Genomic DNA, 24,094 nt, shown 5'->3' on the forward strand with positions numbered 1-24,094 from the left:
TTTCTTTTTATTTTGGGCGGAAAACACTTTCTAGAAGTTATGAAAAATTTAAAAATATCATATTATTTGCTGATTATATCAAATTTAGTCCTCAAAATTTTGATTGAGATATATATTTTATTTGAATCCTTTTTTTTTAATTTCATCCCTTAAAATTTGATTTAATTTAATTTTTATATTAACTTTGATCCTCATTTTTATGATTATTATTTGTTTTTCTCTTATCATTTTTTTAATTAAAATTTTTTATCTATCAAATTTGGTCCTCATTTTTTTGATTGTTATTTATTTTATTTGATATAATTTATGAAATTATATTTTTTTTTCAATTTCACTCTCGTTCAACTTTTTAATTTGTAAGATTTGTTCCTTATTATTTTAATAAACTTGAAAAAAAAATAAAACATTAATAAGCTATTTTCCAGCTCATTTTCCATAACATAACCAAACACTGAAAAATGTTTTCCAACTTATTTTTCATGACACTACCAAACATCAAAAAATAATTCACTTTTCAGGAATTCACTTTTCAGAAAATCACTTTAAAAAAAAAAACTACTTTCCAGCAAACAAACGGGGCCTACAATTACAAATACAGGTGAAATCACCTGCACTATTCATGTCAACATTGCAAGCCGGTCTATTTTTTTCTTTGTTTTGATTTTTTATTAGTTTTTTAAAATTTTATCATTTAACAATTTATTACTAAAATAAATTAAAACAATATCCACTAATATATCAATTACAATGATATCTTGCAATACAATAATATATATATATATATATATATATATATATATATATATATATTAAAACTGAAGTTACTGATTTGACGGGCTAAACCACAAAATCCTAGTCAATCCAATAAATCGTTGTCTCAATATAAGAAAAAAGATATCTTTAATTTTTTTAAAGTCGAACCATATTTTTACTAGTTATTCAGGTTGTCTTTGAATCCATCAAGTTATCTGGGTTATGTCGAAGCAAAAAAATAATTTTAAAAAACATAGTCATTAAACACAAAAGAATCTATGACCCGGATTGCAAGTTTGACAAGTTAAGTCGTGAAGCTCAGATCAATTCAATATGTCATCGTCTTAATATTTTTTTAAAAAAATATATCATCTTGAAATTCTTTTTAAAATCAAATTATAAATTTTACCGATCATTCGAGTTGGACCAATCAAATAGATTAGATCATATTAAAATAATTATCGTATGATTTAATTTAATATGTCATCGTCTTAATATTTTTTTTAAAAAATATATCATCTTGAAATTCTTTTTAAAATCAAATTATAAATTTTACCGATCATTCGAGTTGGACCAATCAAATAGATTAGATCATATTAAAATAATTATCGTATGATTTAATTTAAAACATGTGTTAGATAAAAAAATCATGTCATGAGGTTTTAAGAATAACTTTATGAGCATGATTTAATAATATTATCAAAAAAACATTGTCTCATTTGCTTGTGACACTACTAAGTAAACTAGTGTTTTTTTAAGGAAATTGTTTTTTTCCAAAATGGAGTTGAAACAAATAAAAGTACTCATACTCAATTATTAAAAAAATAATCAAATCTGAGACATTGATTTTATAATTAACTCTTTAATTTATCAATGACTATTTTTGTGTTTAATATAAAGCATGACTCATGTTTTATCTCAATATCAAAACTATCATTGAATTTTCTATAAAAAAAAAGGAAACAAGAAGGAGCATTGTTATAAAATTCAAAAAATATTGTGTAGAGTAATTCATATTATCTACAATGGAAGTCAATTTTTATCGACACCAATATTACTTCGATGTATTTTCAAGTAAAAAATATTTTAAAAAAAAACAGGTTTTATGATACTAAACAAATTTTTAGTAGAATTTTTTTTTTGTTTTTTCTTGTTGAAGTCAAAGGATTTTTCAAACTATGTTTTATTGTGAATAATGCTAACCTTATTAAGTAGCTAAACTAACATTTTTCACCAAAATCACTTGCCCCGCAAAACTAATCTCCTTACGAACACAATAACACCCTCAAATGTATGTCCTGTGAACATACTATAAGATCAAGATCTGACAGGGTGCATGGTTATGGTAGCGTTATGTGCTTTCAATGATAGTATTTGGATAATTTTGAGGGGTGTAGCTTAGTTAGTCAGCCTTGAGTTTGCTCCCCAAAAATCATCGGTCCGAGTGTCACAAATCTCAGAGCTACTGGAGATTTACATAATCGTTAACTTCAGGGCCTCGAAAAATTAGTCGAGAAGCGTGTAAATTGACCCGGACACCCACAATTAACAAATCAAAAGGATTAAGACAGAATTAGAGATGGGGTTGGAATTATAATAGGTCGGTTGGTAGTAATGTACAAGATATAGTAATTATCTTTTTATATTATGTGTGGTTGATGGTGGCAAAAAAAAAATACAAAATGGAAAGACAATATTTTTTATCCTTGTATTATTTTATCTTTATATAAAATATTTTAAACATTAAATAATTTTTTTATTTCACTATTTTATTTATTCTAGGGCTCTTTAATTATTATTTTAAATTCCTCTTGCTAATCTCTCTTCTCATTATCTTTCTTTTTAACATTTTTTCTATTTTTTCTATTTTTATGATTTTTATAAATTTTATTTTTCAAATCCAATGATGAAGATTCACTTGTTTGAAATTAATGGTTAAAATCTAATAAAAAACTAGAGTTGGGAATTATGAGATTTTCAAAAGAGTATTATTGAAATAAACAAATACATGTACTCTTTTTCACCTCTTTTAGTGAAGGTACAAAAATCTGCTTATTTTCTATCTCAAGGTGGGACAAAAATAAATATCTCCATTGTCAAACAAGTTTGTATCTAAACTGTTTGTACAATTTGTACTAGAATAAGAACAACACATTATCTAGTACAAAAAACATTATATTCAATCTCTTGGAAAATTAAACCATTTACATCAATAATGTCATAGTGGAATGTGTTTTTTTTTTCTTATAGGATGTTCAATATCAAGATTTACAAAATTGATGATGTTTAATTTAAAAGATGATAATGTTAATCCACATCATGGAATTACCAAATAAAGTTGACATAAATTATGATATAATTATCTTATTTCACGTGCATATATATGAAAAAAAATGTGCAAGACAAACTCACTTGAAATTAGATATATAATCATTTCATGGGCTTATTTGGTATTCTAGGAATAAAAGCATTTTTCATAACCACTATACTTCTAACTTTGTTTAGGTTTCTAATTAAGCTTCACTCTTTGTTAGAGGATTGCAAGATTACCTTTGATGTTGATATAAAGACTTTTTTATGTCATATGTTGGCCTTGTGTTGTGGAGCATGGTTTCTTTAATTTACTTGAGCTTATTGTCCGAACCATTTGTGAGTGTATTTATATTCTCACTAACATTAGGGTTGGTTGTCTAACATAATTATTATTGTAACATTCTCCCGGTAATAGTAAAATCACTTCAACTCTATGGATATTTGCTAAATGTTAAACTATATAAATTTTTATGTTGTGTGCGCTTGATTTACCTTCCTTCTAATTCTTTTTTTATTTTATCATCATAGCCAAACAACCAGAAATTCTGGTTGGGTTTAAGTGAGAGTGATGGCCAAATAAAAAGTAAATTTGTTTGGAATTGAGAATTTTATGATACATATTTTGGATATTGAAGGATGTGGGTTAATGATTATACTTATGGGAATTCATCTTCCTCTATTAAATAAGAAGCCATATAAGATGGAAGAAACAAAATGGAAACTTCTTGACAGAGAATTTTAAGGTGTTATTTGATTAATCCTATCAAGATCAGTTGCACATATTGTTATCAAAGAAAAGATCATTATAGAGTTGATGGCATCCTTGTTTTGCATGTAATGAGAAGTTGCCAATGAATAACAAGGTATATCTGATGAAAAAGTTGTTTAATGTGAAAATGGTAAAAAAAGATGTTTATTATCCAACACTTTAATAATTTCAATGCTATCATAAACCAATCATAATTTATTAAAATTAAGTTTGTTGATGAGATTAGAGCATTGATTTTGTTGGATTTGTGACCAAATAGTTAGGAGGCTATGAGAATAGGTATTTTGTCAAATAAAAAAAACTAAGTTAAAATATGATAATATTTATGAGCTGATTTTGACTAAAAAAATGCACAAAAAAGAATCTAGTGAGACATTGAGTTTTAATTTTGTCCTTAATGTCGATACTTAAGACAAAGGATAAAATAGAAACTCAAATAAGAACAGATTAAAATATAGAAATAGGAGTAAAAGTAGGTTAAATCCAAGAAGCATGGTGATTATTGAAATTATAGAAAATCTGATCACTTCATAAGGGATTACACAAACCTTAAAAAAAAAACGAAGGGTGGCTATATAAATGTTGATATGAGGAAGTACATGATGCTTTAATTCTTAATGTTTATAATCTAGTTGATGATTCAGTTTTAGATTCAAATGCTTCATTTCATACCACTTTACACCAAGAAATCATCCAAAATTTTATTTCCAATTATTATAGTACAATATAGTGAACTAATAGAGAAGCATTTAATATAGTAGTTTTAAAAGATGTGTAAATCAAGTTGTTGAATGGTTCCATATGAAAATTATAGAAAGTGAGACATATTTTCGAACTAAAAAAGATTTTGATTTTTACATGACAAATTGATGATAATGGTCATTCAAATATAGAAACTTACAAAATAAAATATAATATTAGCTCATGGTAAGAAAATCAATACTTTATTTATGATCTCAAGATCAAATGATAAAATTTCAACTACAAAAGTTGAATGACATATCAGTTGAAGTAGATTTTCTTTTTAGAAATGGTCATATTAGTCAAAAAGGATGAAATTACTTTTTTCTTCAAAGAGAAGCTACTAGAACTAAAATTAGTTGATCTAGATATGTGTGAGTTATATTGTAGGAAAGTATAAAAAAAAACTTGATTTCTTAAAAGGTGGCAAAACTTTAAGATCAAGAAATATAAAACCGATACATACTAATTTATAAAGGCCTTTTCTAGTTACATGTCTAAGATATTCTCAGTATTACCTTCATTGATGAGTAAAATGGGATTGGTTTATTTAAAAAAAAAATATATAAGTTTGATGTGTTTGAGATATTAAAAAAAATGAAAAGGTTATGGTTAATATAGAAATAGACATCAAGATAAAATCTTTCAGGTCTAATAATGGAGAAAAATATATTGACAGGGATGTTAAAAAATATTGTGATGCAAATGGCATTAATATGGAGAAGATCATTCCAATTACACCATAATAGAATAATGTTGTTGAGTGTATACACATGACCACTAATAAACGGGCTAAAAGTATGAGGTTGTATTCTAGGTTACCTTATTTATTTTAGGTTGATGTAGTATCACTTGATCAACTGCAAGCCATGTGTTCCTTTAAAATACAAACTACATGAGGAAGTGTGGAAAGAAAAAAAGGTAAAACTTTCTCATTTAATTTGTTTTTTATTATGTCTCTTATATTCATATTAACTTTGATGCTCACAATAAACTTATTTCTATATTGGTTACAAAGATGAAAAATTTGAATTTCATTTTTAGAATGATCATAATAAAAAAAATAGTCAGAAGTAGAAATATTGATGTATGTTGTTTTGATATGTTCTATTCATATATTTTGTGCATCATTTAATGTGTGATATTTCCAAATTTCATTATTATTTTTATTCATTTTGGTATGAATTTATTTATTGAATGTAGGAAACAATTAAATGATGAGAATTGAAACTTTGGAGATAAAAAGACATGAGACTAATAAGTTAAAGACATTGTGGAGCAATGTGGTAGAAAAGCTTGAATTGGAAAGTCCTAAGCATAAGCTTAAGTGTATTTACTTTTTATTAAAGTAGTTCAAGTTATGCTGGAAAGCTGACTCAATAGGTAATAATTGTTCCTGAAACAAAAAAAAATTGTAATTCACACATTTTCCATTTGAAAATTGTCTTGCAATTTAGAGCTAAAAATTTACAATTGTACATTTTTTTCTTGCCAAGAATTTGACATTATATTTCAAGACTAAGCATATTCAAATCAGATATCACATCATTTGAGATTTGTTTAATGATGGACATTTAATGCTTAAAAATATTTATGGAGGCAAGAATCCAACGTACATGTCGATATAGGTTGTTACACTTAAGAAATTGAAGTTATATGAACTTTAGTTGGTCTTCTAACTTAAAGATTTTACACCATGAGTTACAGAGATGAAGGTTGTTTAAGGCATATGGTATGTTGTCAGTGGTTGCACTAGTATCTAAGTAGGAGAATTGTTAGACTTATTTTAGGAGTTAGGTTTATTTGATTTATTTAGGCGCATTGTCTGTCGTATTTGTAGGTGTATTAATATTCTCACTAGTATTAGAATCGGTGTATGTGTGTGTGGGCATTGTTTGATGGAATTATTCTTGCAATAGTCTCCCAGTAATGGTATAATCTTTGCAACCATATGAACTTATATTAAATTACCAAACCATGTACATTCTTTTATTATATGACATGATTTATCTTCCTTCTCATTCTCTTTTATCTCATCGAACTACAGTAACATCATATCCCTCATTTTGTCTCTTGGTATGCTCCATAACATAATTGCATTAAATACTCATTTGTCATTGTGGTAACTTATGCTTTTTAAAATGCTTTTTTTGTTTGGAAAGACATCAAATTGATGATTTTAAGTGTTTTTTTATGGTTTTGATGTGCTGATGTCAAAAATTATAAAAATATAAAAAAATATTATTTTGATATATTTTCTATTGAAAAGCACGTTGCACCATATTACCAAACACACACTAAGATTGACATTGATGGGAGCTTAGTGGGTAATCAGGAAAGAGCTGAGATAACTTCAGGATCATACATGGAGGTGACCACTTTGTTGTTTCTTTGGTTTTATTAGTTTTGCCAAAATAATGGTTGCATAATTGCAAATTATTAAGCTTGATTTGGAGACTTCTTGATCTCTAGAATACACTTATATCATTCTTGAGTTTGATTTCAAGAAAATTCTATATGTTAGTTGTACATCCTATGTTGAATAGCAAAACTTTCAATTAACAAATAATAAATCAAGAGGAAAATCTTTATGAATAAAGATAAAAATCTCTAGCAAATCAGTTAGAATCCCAAGAAAAAAAATAAATATGAATTTATATAAAGTATACCAATGATTGGAGATTTGATGAAAATATTATGTGGGATATTAAAAGAATAACATTATCATAATTATAAAGAAAAATCCTTCTCCGTCTCCTTTAAAAACCCATCGGGCATACATGGAGAGAAAGCTTGGAATTTTTGTTTTTCCTACTCTATTTTTCTATAAATTCTTAAATTTTTATTAATAGCAATGTCATTCTAAGATTTCTATTTACATATAAAATAAGTCTTCAAATGGAATATAGAGAATCATCTTTTAAAAGAAATAAGTTGGCTATAAAAGCAGGGACTATTGGTTTATGGAAATAATTAAGTCGTCCGTATAAGCAGAGGCTATTGACTTGTAGAAATAATTAATTTACCCGCATATAATTTAAAAAAATAATTAAACCAACAACATGAGCAGGGGCTAATAATTTTAAAAAAAAATACTAAGTTAGTTAATCGCATGTAGACTAGTTGCGTAAATTTAGGAGGCTGTCCAGGCAAAAACTAGATGAGTGGTAATGAACGAGCTGTAATGACGGTTGCTGGCTTTCTTGCTAAGCTGGGACCTCTCATAGGTGAGTTTATTATAATTTAGTCTTATAGTTTTTAAAGAATAATTAATTATTTAGGTAAATATTCCGTCAACTAAAATTAATTATCTTATTTTGTAATATTTTTATTCCAAAATGTCTTCTTTTTTAACAAGATTCTTTCATCCATAGTTTTTAGACCTGGCCCGGTCTAAGATCCGGGTTCCGGGTTTTGACTGGGTCACCGGGTTGTTCAGGTCAGTTTTTTTTTAAAATCTAAACGACGTCGTTTTAATTAAAAAAAACAAAAGTCAACGGGTTGCAACCAGGTTTTTAACCGAATCAACTGGGTCACACCGAGTTTTTTCTTTCTCTATCAACTTCTCTCTCTTTTTTTTTTCTTTTTTTTTCAAAAAGTAAAAAACAAGAATAAATTGAATAAAATATGAAATTATGAGAGAACTAAGTCATAAGAGATTAAAAATACAGTTTTTGAAAATACGAGGCTAGTCAATTATATTATTTTTTTAAAGTACAATGAATAAATAATTAGATGAGTTGGTGAGGAAAAAATAATGGGGCCAGGAGTAGGCAGAACAGTAATTTGATGCTGCTCTTGTCTAATCTTCAAGCATAAAAACCACGTCAGCTCGCCCTGGCAGGTGGACTTTGACCAGTTGCATGCATCAGGTCTTATGGTTAGGAAGCGCAAGTCACGTGCGCTAAACTGCTGGTAATAAATAAACGGACAAATCCCAAACATGGAGCCCCCAAAGAATATTAAAAAAATCGCAATACAGTCTTCTATTGCTGTTCTCGTAAAATACGTGGGTATTATTCTATAAATTATGATAATGTTTATTTTTTAAAATTTATTTTTAACTTTGTTATAAAAAAAATTCAAAAATTTTCAAAAATATTTTTTGAATAAAAAAAAACACACTTTTACGATAAAGCAAACTTTGAATGAAATTCATGTGAACAAATAATTTAATTGAGAATTTTAAAACTTAAAAAAATGGATTGAGACAATTTTTTTTCAAAAATTATTTCCATTTAAAAAAAAAATAACTTTTATATCTTGTTTTCAAAGATTTAAGAACGAGAAATAAAATGAAAAACAAAATGCTACCAAACAACCCTTTAGCTTTACATGCAAAATGTCACAGCATTGACAAAAGCCAACCCTAAATCAAAGGGTACGTTTTGATGGCACGAGAGAGACTTAATTACAATGAACAATAGGGGAATAGGATATTTAAGTATTCTGTCCATTGTTTGGTGAACAATCACTAAATTATATATATATATATATATATATATATATATATATATATATATATATATATATATATGTGTGTGTGTGTGTGTGTGTGTGTGTGTGTGTGTGTGTGGGAGAAAACTGGATAATAAACTTAAAAATAATAATTAAATTCTTTGTAAATTATGGATATAATCAATTTGTACATTAAGTCAGAAACAAAGTTTTTATTGATATTTTATTAAGTTAATTTATTACTATAATTTCTTAAATAAACTAATTAATTTTTCTATGTTTATCAAATTATTTGATTTGTATGAAACTTTTATAAATAAATATAATCAAGTATTTCCCATAAATAAATAACTAATTCTTTAATACGTTATTTTATTTATTAATGCATTTGATTAGTTACATGAATAAAAAATAAATAACTATTTTATTCAGTTTCAAAAAAATGTTTAAAATAGAAATTTTATTTACTTATTTTCTTAATGCTTAGATCTATCTTTTTCCATGGCACGGAATAAACTTATCCCCTTGAGAGTAAGAAAGAGATTTTGACATGAGATGGAACAAAAATCATTTAAGAGTTGTTCAAAAACATAAATATATTTTATTTATTTATTTGGAAAAATGGAGTTAGAAAAAGGAAAAATAAAACTTCATGTTTAAATGAAATATTTTTTCATCTAGAAAACTAGTTTTTTAGTTTTTCAAATTTATACTTAGTTTGGAAAATATATTTTAGAGGTTCTTCACAGTTTTTCATACAATTTTTTAAAATGAATAGACAATTGTATGATTTACATTTTATAATATACTAATTTAATAATCTAGCCTCTTTTTTTTTCCCCCAAAGGGATCACCGAAATTGACCTCCTTACTAGCCACCCACCACGCAATCCCCACCTTACCAACCCAAAAAATTGATTATTTGTTTTTTGTTTTTTTTTTGAAAGGACCCAAGTGGTTGGTGAGATGACGGTGTCACCGTGCCACAGTGCTATAACACAGGGAAACCCTCCTCCAAATACTCAGTTTTTCATTCACTCCACACCTAACATATGTTCGGTATCTAGCACATCCTAAGTCCTAACTCTTCTTTTGACCTTGCCCCGAGCCATCTCCATCGTCCAAAAATGTTATGGTGTACTTGAAGTTGAAGATGTGGTGTAAATTATATTTTTAAAAATTTTAGATTTTTTTTTAAAATATATTTTTTTTGTTTTCAATTGTTTTAATGTGTTGTTATCAAAATTAATTTTTTAAAAATAAAAAACTTTATTTTAATGTATTTATGAATGAAAAACATTTTGAACCGTTATTATTACCACAATTCCAAACATACTTAAAGTTCATTCCTCTTTTGTTTTTGATTATCTTTCCATATCCAGCATTTTTATTATACGCAGTTTGAAAAAAATATGGAATTAGTTGTTTTTTAAAATGTTTTTTATTTAAAAAATATATTGAAATAATTTATATTTTATATTTTTTAAAATTTATTTTTAACATTATCGTATCAAAATGAACTGAAAACATAAAAAAAATTTATTTATTTATTTTTTAAAATTTATTTTTAACATTGTCGTATCGAAACGAATTAAAAACATTAAAAAATTAATTTAAAAAAATTTAAAATTTTAAAAATATTTTTAAAATACAAAAACAATATCAAAATATACACCAAACGTGGCATCCTAACTTTTCTTTTGACCTTGCCCGAAACCACCTCTATCATCCCAAAACTCATTCCTGTTCTGATTCTGATTTTCTTTTCATATCCAAAGAAAAATGGTTTTGGTTTCATAATTATTTTCTTGATATTAAAAATTGGGAATTCTTAAAACAATTTTCACAATCTAAGACAAAATCTTTAAAACTTTATTAGAAAGTGCTCCCAAGGAATTTCTTTTTCCATAAAAAAAATAAAAATAAAAATAAAAATACAATTACACGTGTGTATATATATATATATGTGTGTGTGTGTGTGTGTGTGTGTGACTATGTGTGTGTTTCACATTCTGTTTATTATGTTGGGCTGTACAACCATTTGTTTTTTTGTTTATGAGATTTCTACCCAACCACCGTTGAAGCACAATATAAATCACAAAAAGATAAGGCCAATCCAACCACATCAACTAAACGAAACTTCAAACTGCTGTTCCTCTCTGCTTTGGTCTCTTTCTCGTAACTGGTAAGTTAAATTCTCTAATTTTGCCACTTAATTTTTCCTTTTGCATTTGCAATGTTTTAGTTTTTCACTTTTTTTTTTTTTGGTAATCAAATACAGAGTAGATAGATTCGGCGAAGTTTTTGATTGGCAAACCAGTAAAAAATGGAGGCAAATCTTGCACAAAGAATGCAAATTTCGACAACATGGATTGATTCATACAAGTTTCCAAGAAAACCAACTAGTTCCCTGCGGTTTTCGGGGAGATTTAAGGAACAGAAGAGACTCCAAGTGTTTGTTTCTGCTCAGTTTCGGCCTGTAAGAGATGAAAATCGACATAGACAGGCTTCTTTTGAGGTTTCTTGTTCTTGTAACAATTCTCAAGGTACAATATCTAAGTCCTTGTCATTGCATCTTTTGAATTTGTGAAATTAGTCTTGGTTGGAGATTTTTAGATGATGAGCTATTGTTAGATAATTTATTTTTTTATTTTTTTTTGGATTTATAACATCTGGGTTTTGGTTTTAGTTTAGTTTGTTAATAGCCTATTTGAAGGTGCAGTTGGAGCTGCTTTTTTTTTTTTTTTTTGCGTCTTTGCTGTAGTGTTATTGGGTGATTTGTAATATATGTTATTTTTTTAGCTGGTAAGTGAAAATGGTTTTGAAAATCTTTAGACTTTGTATGGGTAATCTATTGAATTTTTTTTAAGTCTGTACTTCCAATTTATAATATATTGATGGTGTAACCGTGCTTAATTTGAGAATACATCTTGCTTACATAATGTAAAAGAATCACGAGGTTATTGTTTCAGCATGAGTTTTGACTTCCTTTCCATTTTCCTTTTGGATTTTGAAAGATTCTTTTAACTTTTGTAGTTTCAACGTTGGAATCTGAAAGTCTCCAGGATTTGTTTGGCGAGGAAGCTTTGATTTTGAAGGTATGAAATGCTTCTGTTCTCACCAGTTTGAATGAGATATCTAATAACATGTTGCATTTTATTTGCTCTGCAATCTTTGCATCTACTTTGCTTTAAAAACTGTGAACTTTGCCTTAATTTTTCCTTTCCTCTCCCTTTAACTATCTAAAACTTCACACTGTTTTCTGCTCATCAAATTTCTTTGGGCCTGTATCTTACTAGACGTGAACAAAATTTGCAGAATAAGTCACAAGAGATTGAGCCATATTTAAATGGACGCTGTATATATCTTGTTGGTCAGTTTCTTTGTCTAGTCTTATGTATTCTGTTAGAAATTGATTTGATTACTCTGATAGTAAACTAAATGAATGTGAAACATGTAGGGATGATGGGCTCTGGAAAAACTACAGTGGGAAAGATTCTCTCACGATCAATTCGTTATTCATTCTGTGACTGGTTAGTACATGTGATTGTCTTTCATTTGGGGTTCTAGGAAAGATTTTAGTATACCTCTCCAATCTTAAAAAGAATGAGGGAGAGGAAAGAAAAGGTATGCTTCATAATGCAACAAAAACTTCTATACCATTTGAAGTACATCCTCAACTGACAGCAATACAACATGGTCGTCGAGTGGGGGCACTCATAGATGATGATCCAAATTATTAAATATGGCTCGTGGCAATGTTACCCCTATCTTGTGGGATCTGATTTTGCAATGGTATAGAAGTTCTTGTTGAAATGTTGAGCACTGGATGTGCTATTACGTTGTCTACATCTGTCTGTTAAATGCAGGTTATCCACATAACCAAAAATCTTTTTTTATGTTAAATAATAATTGTATTTTTCTACATTTTCATGGATTTTCCAGTGACAAACTGGTGGAGCAGGATGTTGGTGTGCCTTCTGTAGCTGAAATATTTGAAATATATGGAGAGGATTTCTTCAGAGATAAAGAGGTGTTTTAAGTAGATTGCATTTTGAATCTCCATTGCAAAACTTACTCATGCACATTTAATCAGATTATATTTAGTTACCAGCATTGCAAAATATGTCATTTTGAAAAGAGAACTGATGATAAGTTGAAGCAGTGACTGCTAATTCAGTTGTTGTGCTCGTTGGTTTATCCATTGGGTTTTATCTATTTGCTAATCTAAATATGTAGCCACACTAAAAACACTTGACCACATTCATATGCTCTTATATTTATCTTTTTTGGTTGTGGCTTCAAACTTTAAAGATTGTAATCGTACCTTTCAGACTGAGGCATTAGAAAAGCTATCAATAGAACACCGGTTTGTTGTTTCCACTGGTGGCGGTGCTGTGATACGGGATGAAAACTGGTATGATATGGACATAACAATTGAAACTTAAATTCTTTACCTTCTGATTATTTGGTTAGTTTTTTATGTATGTTGGTTTTGAAAGTGTTCTACTTTCTATTTTGTTTATCAGGATATACATGAGGAAGGGGATTAGTGTCTGGTTAGATGTGCCTTTGGAAGAATTGGCACAGAGGATCGCGGCTGTAGGAACCAAGTCTCGCCCCCTTTTGGATAATGAATCAGGAGATGCATACAACACTGTAGGTTATTTGTCATCTAAACATTTTTCTTGTTAACGTGTCATATCTTATGCTTTGTCTTGAAACTTATTCTCACTACAGGCATTCAGACGCCTTTCTACTCTGTTTGAGAAGAGACATAAAGCTTATGAAAATGCCAAGGCGAGGGTTTCTCTGGAAAGTACGTGTGCTTGAAACCACAACTTGCAGCTATCATGTGTTTTCATATTGCTTTGTAGTTCTTGGGATCTGCTAGTCTTTGTAATTGCTAAGATTTCACATGTTAGTTAAGTGAATATACTGAAGATAAGTGTTTACACTGCAGATATTGCAGCCAAACTAGGATATAAAGATGTATCCAGTATCACACCTGCTATGATTGCGATTGAGGTCTTTTACTGTCTCATTCATGTTTTTTCATGCATTCTTTATTTCTGCAAAACTAGGACATTCTTTGTCATTTTTATAATTTCACTGACAACAGTTCTGCGTTGGTGAGCTGTGATTTTTTTTTTCTTTTTTGTTACATGCCACATAATTATCATGCTGTCTAGTGGATTGACTAGTTGGAACTTGGAACTGAAATTTTGTAGGCACTTGAACAAATTGGAAATGTCCTATAGGACATCAGTGGCATGGCTGCAATGGGATTCTATTTTAACAAGCTCTGATTATGGCGCTTGGTTGGATGGCATCCCATGCCATGTTTCTATTTTCTAGTAGCAGAACATGGCTTGTGTGATGCATGATGTGGAAGGTTTCCATTTATTACCAGCAGGATTTGGGATGCGAAAGATGTGTTAGATCTATGTTGTAATGTTGACTTGTGCATATGGCGAGGTGCCACTTCGCCGGATGCCATGTGATCAAAATAAAGGTTAGAGATTAATGTCATGCTGTTGATTCTTTCGTGGATTCCTGCTCAGCCAATGTATGCAAGGATTTTCTATGAATATGCTTCTTTGTTGGACATTTCATATGGATGCCCTAGATTTAGGCTAATCTTCTCATTTTTACACTGCTGAAGGGTTTAGTTCGTATTGTTACTGTTTCTGCGTACTATGGAGACATGGAGTGGTAGATACAAGTGAGTCAGAAAGTAATTGATAATGCAGCTATGATCTTTGCATGCAACCCCAGCAGATGTTATAATATACTCGTCACTGTAAGCTTTGGTATGGCCAACTGGTCGGTACATTGCAGCTGACTTGAAAGGAGCCGTGATGGGAGTTAGCTTTGAAGATGTAATTTATTAGCGATGGTGGACTTGTTTGTTTCATTCGATTGGATTTTTCTGCAAAAAAGAACATTTCCAGTTATTGTGCATGTATAAACACAAACCTTTCTGTAAGGATGATGCTGATCAAGCTCATGTAGTTCTCAGCAAAGAGTGAACAACACTTGGTGAATGTAATGAGTAGCAGGATACGCATAATTCTGCAAGAGATACAGCACTTCAGCAGCACTTGTGTTCCAAAACAAAAAATGAGAACCTTACTGATGTTGTACAGATATTGTTTCAACACACCAGGGAATAACTATCTTATTACTGCTCTTTAAAAGTGCATGTTAAATGTATTTCATGTAAGAAATAGCTTACTCGATCAGTACGGATTAGGGTCTTAGCACTTGCAAGAAGAGAGCACTTCCAAAGAAACTTGCATGCAGAATAAGCTAGCGACAAGCTTGGCCTCCATTTCCAAATTGCTGCCCCCAGTTTGATCTGGTAGTCGATATTGACGAAAACAGTAATATCTTCTTAGTCGATGTTTTAAGGAAGATCTTTCTTTCAAAAACCAGCCAGAAACTCGCCTTTTCCATGAAAGAAAATACCATATCCGGCAGTTCCGCTGTCTCCATCCCACGTCCCACCATCATTCATCTTCATAAACCCAAGAATAGGAGCGGATGGTAGGTTCTCGAAAAGCACAAGCTTCAAGGAAACCCTTCAGATATGCTAAAGCTTTTGAATCAATTTCTTGTGCTGACAGAACTCGTTTGCCAAAAGCTACACTATTTCTATTCCATCAAAGAAGCGAGACAGGAACCCCATCAGATCTACAACCTCCATACCCATTACTGTCCATAACAAATCCTCGAAGTTAACCCTGACATCCATTCAATCTTTCCATATGGCTAGCTGTCCAAATCTCTGGTAAAAAGTTTTAAGCCTGATAGCAAATACTCTTTGAGATGATTTTATACAAGGCTTAATAAACTAACAGGTCTAAATTCTGTAATTTTCTCCAGGCTTCTAACCTCAGGGATCAGTACTCTGAGTATGATTAATAAACAATCATAATTTGTGTGCTCGATGCGCTGCACTTCAATATGAAAGAAGAAAATATCTCAAAAAATGAACGCTTGGAACAGAAACAAGAAAATCACGGGAACAATTGAAAAGGACAGAAGAATATTACAGATCATTATTCGCTGTTCTTAAAACACTGTCCAGAAGAGCCATTGAGATATCGCGCTCACCCCATGAATATTGGCCATTCTGAGAACCTGTCATATGTGCTCCAAAGTCTTGATGGGATTGTGGATCTGACAAGTATGAAGCACAATGGTACGATATAGTAACTATACCTTCACTTGATGATCTACATGAAAAATGAAGATAGAGGTACTTCTCACCACAATGTGTCATACCTGGTCGGATCCACAATCCCGTCAAAATTTAGGAACATATACGACTAATTTTCAAATGGTGTCTTTCCTCTAGTCTTCTTTGCCACAAAACTCAAGTGACAAAAGAGCCAAATATCAATTCCTTGTCCATGTAAATATAAAAAAATGGTAAGAATGGATATGGCCTAATGCATACATCCTTGATCCTCTCCTGAAGTGCTTCCTCCTATCCACGAAAGAAACATCTCCTAGCTGATTTTAGAATAGTGAATCTCCTAAGCAATTTTTCATGTCGTGATCCCCTGTTCTTCTTATGCTTTCCCATTGCCAGTGACCAAAAAGTTGTTACTCAAGTTGAACAAGTGGAATAAGGCAAGAGAGCCACTAGAGCAAGTGTTTTGATAAGATGTTTCAATAAATTGTCATACATATCATTATGACATGAAAGCTGCATTATAATTTGCGCTCTACCATCATATTAGGTGAATTGATTGCCATTCCTCGAGAAACAAGAAATATTTACAATTGTCTGTATAGATCGTAAATTAACTAACCATTTCTCCATTTATCTCCTTCTCAACACAAATTTGATAATTTGCAGAAGCCAAAATAATTTGTGCCCTGCCAACACTTTGGGTGAAATGACTGGCATACATAGAGAAACATAACAATTGAGGACATAGTTAAAGTATGTTTTCCCTGATTGTTTGTATAGGTTGTAAATTAACTAACCATTTCCCAACACCTCTCCCTCTCAAAACTAATTTCATAATTTGCAGAAGCAAAAATAACTGTAAAATTTAGCTGAAATGTACATGTATTTATTTCATGTGCATGGAAGCTTACTTTACAGACCCGACAAATCAAGCATCACATCAAGTTAACAAATTAACATATGTGTTCATGAGAACATTTGAATTGCAAAGAGCACACACAAAAGACCAAATGAACAGCTAAAAACAACAGCAATAACAATAAACATACTTGGTGCGCTGCGATAGATCCTCACATCGAAACAGCCAAACAATGAACAATAGACGACCCAATGGGAACCTTATGAACAACATCACACCACTCAACCCTCCCCCGCAACTCCCCCTCTCCATTCTCCTCCACCTCAATTTCCGCACACCATACCTCCATTTCCTTCACATTCCCTTTTCTTTCCCAAACCACCACCAACTTCCCACCTACATTCGCCATTGTGGCACCACACAAAAACCTCGGCAACTCCTTTTCAACCCCCCTCAGCTCCTTCCAAGCCCCATTCCTCACATCAAAACCCCTAATATTTCCCACATAATCATAACAATACAAGATCCCATTAACCACACATGCTCTCCCTCTCCACCCTAAATCCAATTCACTCTCCACACTCTCCCATCTCTTCGTTTTCGGCTCATAAACAACCCCATTCCTATCCGCCATCACATAAATTCTCTCGTTCACTACAGCACTTCCGTGCATCCATTTTTCGCGTAACAAATCATCCTTTCCACTATCAACAGAATCCCACCTCTCCGTTTTCGGATCAAAAACCTCCGCCCAATTCCTCGACTTCGCCCACGTGTCCACCACGCAACCGCCAATCACATAAATTCTCCCATCCACAACCCCAGCAGCAGCAAACTCACGCGAAATTCTCATGCTAGGGACAGCCTCCCACGTGTGGGACCGGCAGTCCAGTGCCCACACGTGGGGGGACGGGATGTCATTGATCGAGCCACCGATGACATAAATCTTGGGTCCCACAGCGGCGAAAGCGGAGCCCACGAGAGGGGAAGGTGCGGGAGTGAGTGGAATTAAGGAATTCTTTGTCTGGTCTGGATAGAGCGTGAACCACTGCAGGGAAGTTGTGGTGGGGATGCGGAGGGAAAGGTAGAGAAAGTGTTGAGAGGTATTGAGGAGGGAGCGAGTTGTGTAGAGTAGAGGGGAGGAAAGGATGGAACGGAAAGGTTTGGAGACGAGGGTAAGTCGTGGGTGATAGGACCTTGGGATGCGGGCTAAGATGTTTAAGGCGATGTCGTTTGGGAGGGAGGGTATTAGGATTTGCGGTGGTGTTGATGGTGATTCGGTGGTGGTGGTCGTTGACATGGCGGTGGGTTTGGCTTGGGAGTTGTGCGCGCGTGCTGTTGTTGAGACCTAGGATTTAAAATGGAGCACCGGTAGTTAAGATTCCATCAGAGTGAGATATTAGTATTATATAATATTATAAAGAAACGGGCATTGAACTTGGAAGACATTGTTGGATTGGGAAACAATTTCACTGTTAATTGCTATATTGCTATTGTTTTGTTTCTTTATTCTTTAAAATTTATTTAAAAAATGAATATTAATTTTTTTTTTTTAGTTTAACGTGGGTGTCTGGGCCAGCTTGTGCGCACCTCGACTAATCCCACGGGCCCTGAAGTTAACGACCATGTAAGTCTCCAGTGGCCATCATATGAGCAACCACATGGCTTGAACCTGAGACCACAGAGGGAGCAAAAACATTAATTTTTTTAATTCCGTATGTTGATATGATTATAAATTTTATAATTTATTTGGATTTTATTATCTAAATTGTATTTGAAGTGTTTTAAAACATTCTAATATAAAATTATAACAAAAACTAAGTAGTGTGGGAAAATTATGTGGATCAATAGATCTTTTACTGTGGATTATAATATTAATTTCAATTTAATTTCTCATCTTATAGTAAGCGGAAAAATGTTTATTTGACTTTTCTTTTCTTCTTATTCATTGTTTCTTCTTTTTCTTTTTCTTTTAATTTGTTACAACTCAGATCATGAAGAAACTGAAAGTGAATCGAACGATAGGAAACTGCAAAGAAAGGATGAAAATAGTGCTTCCTATGTTCAGTCATTCTCTTTCTTCTCAACCAAATCGACAGAAGAAATAGAAGAGAACAAGGCACCAAATTAACAGAGAAGAGGACATAGTCATGACGGAGAGAAGAAAACAACAAAAAGAGTGTGGAATTTTATGGTATGATTAATGGTGAGAAAATTATGTGGTTTGTTTTTGTCTGAGACTTTGATGTAATTAATTATTCTTCCATTAACAAAATAGATGTATCTAATGAGAACATTTTTGATCTCACCATCAAACCCATAAATTTTTAATGAAAAGTAGTGGATTTTATGAGTTCTAACATCAAAGGTGGTATCTTTTTCAAAGATCTAACATGTTTTTATTGTTTTTTTAATAATATTAGGAGGATTAGAGATGGGTAACTGAAAGTTCGGACAACAAATTAATGGGCAGAACAAGAGAACTTTGAGTATGTTGAATTAACATTTTTATTGGAGGACAATAAGTATATCCTTGCGTTGTTAATAAGAGAACTTGCAAGAGTAATTTTTCTTTATTTTTAATTAGAGTTTTTTAAAGTTACAAAAGTGCGAGCATGTATCTAATAATTGGTATCAACATAGCAGAGTTTAACTTAAATTTTGCATCTATTTATTGAAATACAGTAGTGTTTAGCATAGGTATTTGTTATTTTTTTTCTTAATAATACATTAGAAGTTTACAAGGAATTATTAGTTAAATATTTTGAGACCATTCAACACATTTGCATGAGTATTTTAGTCCTCAACAAAACCATTACCTTTGTCTGGCTCATGAAAATTATGCAAATCCTGGACGTCAGACCCAAGCTATTTAGGTCTGACAACCATTTCAGACCCAAACGTCTTGGGTCTAGCAACCATTCCAGGCTCAAATGCCCATGCTAGACCCAAGCGTCATGGGTCTAGCAACCAAGCCAGACCCAAGCTACATGAGTCCAACATCTTGGGTCTGACAAACATGTTGAACTCATGTTATGTGGACTTGGCAAAAATTGCAATGGACAAGCTTTGATTTTTATTTGGATTTCACTCTTGTTGTCTTGGTTGTGTATTAACTCCTCTACATCTTAAAACCTTTCTATCTATGTTACTACTTATGGTTTGTGTTAATTTCTCTTTACATTATTAGCTGTTGAAGTTTATGTTATCTTACATATTTAGCACAAACATGAACTAAGTTCAGCGCAATGACATAAAACAAAATATCGCGGCGGAGCGAAGGCAATAACAACAACAACAACAACAATAATTGTGGTTGTAACAGTAATAATAATAATTATTATGATAGTAATAAGAATAAAAATAATGATAATATTAGTTATAGTGACGGTGATAATAATTATAACAATAATATAAACAACAATAATAATAACAATGATAATAATGATAATGATAGTGATCACAATAATAATACTAATAACAATTATGATATTATTTATTGATGATAGTAGTAATGGTGGTAGCTATAAAAATAGTGATAATATTAGTAATGATAATAATAACGATAAGAATAGTAATTGTTATAGTAATAATGGTGATAATTCATCATTTGATGTTATATTCATCCTTAGATACTAGATTAATTGGAAATTCAGTTTTATAATTGGTTTCATTTTGCCTTTTATGAGATTATCGTGATCTAAAAAAATAAATCGGTATTGAGTTGATGTTTGATTTTGCAATCATCTATTTTTGTTATCATGTAGTTAAAGAAAAAGTAGATTAAAAAAAAATTATAATCATAGTGGAGTCTATAATCCAATTCACAGGTTCGACGTACTAGCCCGGCTTACCTGATTCACGCAAGGCAACTAGCTCGAAATGGATTTTGACCCTCACTTTTGGAAAGGAATTTTTAGTTTGTTATTTGCCTCAACACTGCTTTATTTTTACCATGATCTAGAAACTCTTTTCTTGGCGTTCATTAGCTTATTATGGTTAAATCATTACCTTATTTTTGTGATATTTTGCAAGATTAATGTTGAATTTGCAAAGAACAATTGGTATCGACATAACATAGTTTAGCTTAAATTTTGCATCTATTTATTGAAATTTAGCAGTGTTTGACAGAGGTATTTATTGTTTTTTTCTTAACAATTCATCAGAAGTTCACAAGAAATTATTAGTTAGATGTCCAGAGACCATTCAACATATTTGCACGAGTATTTTGATCTTTGACAAAACCATTACCTTTGCTTGGCTCACAAAAATTATGCAAATTCTAAGCGTCAGACCTAAGGTACTTGGGTCTGGCAACCATTCCAAACCCAATAGCCTTGGGTCTGGCAACCACGTTAAGCTCAAGCGCCCATACCACACCCAAGCACCATGGGTCTGGCAACCACACTAACCCAAGATGCTGACCCAAGCTGCCTAAGTCTAGCATCTTAGGTCTGACAAGCATGTTAGACCTATGTTATGTGGAATTGGCAAAAATTATGTCATAAAGCCCAAAACCATATTTATCTTATACAAGAATACATAATTTCTTATTTACAAATGAGTTAAGAGTCCATGATTTTCTAATAGATATGCCTTGAAAATAATTAGATTGGTGAATTTGAAGGAATGAATATTGAATGAATGAAAAGTCATGATTGTTATATGTTTATGCAAAAGCTCATTTCATTGCTTATAGGGATTTATTGTTAAAAAAGATATAAGATGCATTCAAGGATACTAGTCATTTTTCAGAGATATTTGCTCAAATAAGTTGCATATCAAACACATAGAGCAACTTGAAATCAACATTAGTGAGATAATCTCGATGATCTTTCCTTTCTTTTTGTCGACTCAATAGAGCATTAGCCCATATATTTAGCATATGAGAAAAAAGTTAGAGGTCCTATGCAATATAAATGAATGTATCCATTCAAGAGGTTAGAGATTATATGCATCCTAAATAATCATCTATATTTTAAAAAAAACATTTGGTTATTCAATCTCTATTTACTTCTATGCAGATACTTATTCAACTTAAAAAATAGGGTAAAAAATAAGATGCATGTTGAGGCTTCGATATGTGAAGCTTATATTATTGAAGAGATTTCAACATATATCTTATATTATTCTAAGTCTCACTTGAGAACAAGAATCAACCGCATCCCAAGATACGATATTGATGGTGAAATGTCTTCGAGTGAGAATTTATCAATATTTTTCTATCTTGGATGATGATTGTCAAAGAATGCAATAACAAGAAGATATTTGTCAAACATTGAATTCAGATAAGCTGAAATTTTACTAGGAGTTTCTAGATATATTTATATATATTAGGTTAAAATTGTAATTCAATTGAAGTTCAAAATGTCTTGTAATATAAGACAATAGATGCAATATGGATTTTGTTATTTGTTTTCTTTTGACTTGTAAACTTTCTATTTGGAGAGGATTTTTTTTCTTATAATGCAAGGATATTAAACAACTTATTTTTTTGGAGTTTCATAGTTCTGCAAGGATCTTTAATGGGCAACAATATAATTTTTAAGAGTGGCAAGGATTCCTTTAATGTTCCAAAATCCCTTTCTTATTAAAAGGATTATTTATTTATCCTAACTACACAAAGAAAGGATACAAACCCTATGGAAATTTTTGTAATAATTGTTACCCTTTAGATTCCTTATAGGATATGGAAACTCCTAAAATATTTTGTCATTAAATATTATCAACCCTTCTTTTCTTATGTAACTGGGATGAATAAGAAATCCTTATAAATTTTTTTTTTAAATACCACCAACCCTTTTTTTTTTCTTGTGTAGATAGGATAGATAAGGAATCCTTATAAGAAAAGGATTTTAGAACATTAAAGGAATCATTGTCACACTTGGAAACTATGTTATTGCCTATTAAAGATCTTTTAGAACTAGGAAACTCCTAAAAATAAGTTATTGAATATCCTTGTAGTACGAGAAAAAGAATTTTTTTCAAATAAAAAGTTGAATATATATATATATATGTATTGCTTCTACTAACCTGTATCACAAGACATTTCTGAACTCCAATTGATCTAAAATTTTAACCCAATATATAATTTTCAATCCAACCATTGGATCGAGCTGAAAGTTAAACCTAATGTAGAACAATATGTCTGGTAGTTTAATTTTAGCCCAACTTAATGGTTGAATTGAGAGTTGTATTTGATAGCATAAAACTAGACAATATGCACAATTATACTAGAATCCAAATTTTCTTGTTTAACCTTTACTTTGATCATATCAGAAAGAAAGATATATGTTATAACAAATATTTTATTAATGGATATGCCTTTCATACTGAAGAGTATGGTGAGGGTAAAAATACTTATATTAGCGGGGTTTGTATTAAAGAATCAACTTCCAATGAGTTTGATGTTAATTATTATTGTAAATTAGAAGAGGTGATTGAGTTGCAATATAATAAGGCATAAAATACAATCTTTTTATTAAAATGATATTGATATGATACCAATAGAGGAATTATAGTAGATTCTTACCATGGTTTGGTCAAAATTAATAAAAAAATATAGACTTGACAACATAAATAATGTTTTTGTTTTTACCAAACAGTACCAACAAGTGTATTACACATATACTCATTCCTTTACAAATTATAGTAATAGAGTTTATTGGTTATTCGTTGTGAAAACTAAACCTAAAAGTCATTTCAAAGTTGTTAAAGATGGTAATGATAAAGTAACAATGAGAGACGATGTATTTCAATTAGATGAGTTAATTGATCCATATCGAGTTGCTCTATCTATTGAGTTAGGAGAAAATTCAAATTTTCATATTGCTAAGCATACTTATATTGATGTTGGTATGATATATTGAGTACCAATAGACATAATAAAGTTGATGAGATTAACCAGCTTTAATTAAATGAAGAATATGATAATAGACATGACGATGATGAAGATGAAGACGAGGAGGATTCTGAAGAAAAAGATTTTGAACTGATT

General features: G+C 30.8%; 2 protein-coding genes across 11 annotated transcripts; one reads left to right on the top strand and one right to left on the bottom strand.

Moving 5' to 3' along the window:
- Positions 1-11,037: 11,037 nt before the first annotated feature.
- Positions 11,038-15,182, top strand: LOC7474813 (shikimate kinase, chloroplastic). Of its 2 annotated transcripts, XR_002982869.2 has the most exons (12): positions 11,038-11,219; positions 11,316-11,580; positions 12,071-12,132; positions 12,353-12,407; positions 12,495-12,567; positions 12,980-13,067; positions 13,369-13,451; positions 13,564-13,693; positions 13,775-13,853; positions 13,998-14,062; positions 14,266-14,549; positions 14,700-15,182. XR_002982869.2 is itself a non-coding variant. In XM_002310566.3 (11 exons), exons 2-11 carry the CDS (start codon positions 11,361-11,363, stop codon positions 14,293-14,295), a joined length of 885 nt encoding a protein of 294 aa, XP_002310602.1. In that variant the 5' UTR covers positions 11,038-11,219; positions 11,316-11,360; the 3' UTR covers positions 14,296-15,182. The 2 variants fall into 2 exon arrangements, 1 of the variants encoding a protein (XP_002310602.1); XM_002310566.3 differs by having other exon boundaries at positions 14,266-15,182.
- Positions 15,183-15,272: 90 nt separating this feature from the next.
- LOC7457130 (F-box/kelch-repeat protein SKIP6) lies at positions 15,273-18,487 on the bottom strand. 9 transcript variants are annotated; one of them, XR_008059676.1, is made up of 5 exons: positions 17,288-18,487; positions 16,500-16,619; positions 16,325-16,414; positions 16,093-16,219; positions 15,273-15,996 (listed from the first exon to the last, which is right to left on the bottom strand). XR_008059676.1 is itself a non-coding variant. In XM_052454409.1 (2 exons), exon 1 carries the CDS (start codon positions 18,395-18,397, stop codon positions 17,309-17,311), a length of 1,089 nt encoding a protein of 362 aa, XP_052310369.1. In that variant the 5' UTR covers positions 18,398-18,487; the 3' UTR covers positions 15,273-15,996; positions 17,288-17,308. The 9 variants fall into 9 exon arrangements, 2 of the variants coding, with proteins under 2 accessions (XP_052310369.1, XP_052310370.1); XR_008059679.1 differs by lacking the exons at positions 16,325-16,414; positions 16,500-16,619 and having other exon boundaries at positions 15,273-15,843; positions 15,932-15,991; XR_008059678.1 differs by lacking the exons at positions 16,325-16,414; positions 16,500-16,619 and having other exon boundaries at positions 15,273-15,843; positions 15,932-15,996.
- Between the last annotated feature and the right edge of the window lie 5,607 nt (positions 18,488-24,094).

The sequence above is a fragment of the Populus trichocarpa genome, chromosome 7 (assembly GCF_000002775.5).
Source record: "Populus trichocarpa isolate Nisqually-1 chromosome 7, P.trichocarpa_v4.1, whole genome shotgun sequence".
Lineage (NCBI taxonomy): Eukaryota > Viridiplantae > Streptophyta > Magnoliopsida > Malpighiales > Salicaceae > Populus > Populus trichocarpa.

Bases quoted from the DNA above. Each gene is read 5' to 3' on its own strand.
- LOC7474813 (XM_002310566.3), top strand. From the start codon at position 11,361: ATGGAGGCAAATCTTGCACAAAGAATGCAAATTTCGACAACATGGATT. The intron at 11,581-12,070 runs GTACAATATCTA...TAACTTTTGTAG, and splicing joins TTCTTGTAACAATTCTCAAG to TTTCAACGTTGGAATCTGAA. The intron at 12,133-12,352 runs GTATGAAATGCT...CAAAATTTGCAG, and splicing joins AGGAAGCTTTGATTTTGAAG to AATAAGTCACAAGAGATTGA.
- LOC7457130 (XM_052454409.1), bottom strand. From the start codon at position 18,397: ATGTCAACGACCACCACCACCGAATCACCATCAACACCACCGCAAATC.